The sequence below is a fragment of the Takifugu rubripes genome, chromosome 5 (assembly GCF_901000725.2).
Source record: "Takifugu rubripes chromosome 5, fTakRub1.2, whole genome shotgun sequence".
NCBI lineage: Eukaryota > Metazoa > Chordata > Actinopteri > Tetraodontiformes > Tetraodontidae > Takifugu > Takifugu rubripes.
In genome coordinates, this window is record NC_042289.1 from 1,238,253 (window position 1) to 1,240,606 (window position 2,354).

Consider the following 2,354-nt stretch of genomic DNA (forward strand, 5'->3'; position numbering starts at 1 on the left):
CTGTACTTGTTTATTATGGATTATTTCTCCCTGTTGTTATTGGGTGACTAGAATTTCCCCAGTATTCAATTTTTAATAAAGTGAATCCAACACATACCCTGCACAGTGCACCAACGAACTATTAGGAAGACAGGAAGTGACGCAATATGTCACCCAACGGGAGTTAACACTTTTTCATGCTTCTCTCCCCCATCCTCTACCTCTCCATGTCCTGAGCTGCTCACCTCCGACCCACTCAGCTCTAGTTTTCATTTCTCAGTGTAATTATTTTGTTTGCCTATATGACACGTGTCTATTCTCTCCTGTATCTTCCTACTCTTCACCTCCTTTGCCCAGACAGCCACAAGCAGTATTATTTCTCTATATGAGCCTGATGCTGTTCAAGGGGAGTTTTTTTCTTGCCACTTGCCCATTGGGGGTCAGGCCCTGGGATATATAATTACCATCAGACCTTGACTTCAAGACAGTAGCATTGACTGTATTCAGACTCAATATTGTTGCAGTCTATATTCATTTTAGGACCAACTTAATGGGTTTATGTGTGTTGTCATTTCACACAATTGGACCATAACATCTGTAAGCCCTTAATCAGGTTTATTTAAGGAGTTAATATTTTCAAGGATTTCCAACAAGTAGTGTTTCATTATAAAGATCTTGGAGTCAGTTTTACCTGTATCTACAACAAATGAGAGGTAGTCAAGTCCAGCTCAAAAGCTTTTTTATTTCAGAGTTGATCATGAGCAAGACATAGAATATGGACTCATGAATTACAAATCAGAACTCATTACTGGTGCAGCCAATTAATCAGATGGATTAACCAATCAACAAGATGAGCACGAGAGCCTGTGCATCACGTTTCTCACTGCAGGCTCACTGCTGTGACTTTGGAGCATTTAGCTCTTGCTCCCAAGGGTGTGCTTGTCAAACAGGTACTCGGCCATCTTGTTGTTCTGAGCATCCATGCGGGAGAGGTTGGTGATGTAGTCACCCAGCTTCTTGATGGCCTCCACCTGCTCATTCAGGTAGTGGCTCTCCAGGAAATCACACAGCTGCAGAGAGAACCACAAAGTAAGTGTTTCCATAAAGAAATACTGCTGCTCAAAATTTTAATGCTTTCTGCAACTTACATGAGGATCGACATGGTCGGAGGCGAGCTTGTGGAGGTCCAACAGAGCTTGGTTCACCTTCTTCTCCAGCTGCAGTGCACACTGCATGGCCTCCAGCCCACTGCCCCACTCATCACGCTCAGGTTTCTATAACAGAAACAATTATTGTATGTTGAACATTACAACCAGAGCAAGTACTAACACGCACAAATGAGAACTCAACCCACCTTGATGTCCTGAAGGAAGATGCGTCCACCCCTCTTGTTCTGGAAGGAGAGCAACTTTTCAGCATGCTCCCGCTCCTCATCACTGTTCTCCTTGAAGAAATGGGCAAAGCCTGGAAGGGCCACATCATCACGGGAGAAAAAGAAGGCCTGGAGATAGAAGTGCAAAGCTGTTATTAAGCATATGATACTTTTTCAGACATTGTGAATAACTATAAAACCAGCCATGGCACCGTTTAAAACGTTAACAAGGAGGCGAAAACAGCTGTATTGTGCGTTACGAATCCCTGTACGGAGGCCGATAACGCAAAAACGGTTATCAGAAAACAGACGGCATAAACAATGCTAGAACAACCGTAGATTTATGTATGCAAACACAATAACTTTAAATACGAGAGCACCATCATGAATTATTACCATGGTCACGTCCTAATTGTTCCTTATTACATCTACCAAATACTACATAGCGATGGTCATTTTATTTTCTTACCATGGAAGTATAGGTGTAAGAGGCGTACAGCTCCATGTTGATCATTTTGTTGATGGCTGCCTCGCAGTCGCGGTGGTAGTTCTGACGCACCTGAGACTCCATTTTGGCTGGGTTTTTGTTCGGTTGTTTTTTTTAACAAAACGGTAAAAAAATATATATATATAGCTTTACGGTGACTTCTCTGGTCGAGTTCAAGTAAAGAAGGTTACTAAAGTATCCGGAATGCTAGCTTTTTAAGATAACTTAAGAGGGACGAAAGAAGAAGTTCCGTTCAAACACTGTTGAAGCAAGAACTCCTGAAGGTTTTCTTCCCGATATAAAATGGCAGAAAACGGGTCCCCTTATTTATACCCACTGTGCAGCTTTCGTAACCAAACGTCATTGCGCTCGTTTCAACCAATCACCGAGTGCAACAACATCACGTGATTAACATGCGAGCCGAAGAATGACTTTGCACTTTTATTCTCCTTACTCACGAAAGTACTAGCAAATTCTATTAAATTATCCACAGGATGATGTCATCACCTTAGCTTT

General features: G+C 42.1%; 1 protein-coding gene across 1 annotated transcript; it reads right to left on the minus strand.

Moving 5' to 3' along the window:
* Positions 1–701: 701 nt before the first annotated feature.
* Positions 702–2,153, minus strand: fthl27 (ferritin, heavy polypeptide-like 27). The gene is given in 5 exon segments (XM_003964341.3): positions 702–905; positions 908–1,049; positions 1,128–1,253; positions 1,334–1,480; positions 1,821–2,153. Coding segments are annotated over 5 exon segments (552 nt in total). The 5' UTR covers positions 1,923–2,153; the 3' UTR covers positions 702–870.
* Between the last annotated feature and the right edge of the window lie 201 nt (positions 2,154–2,354).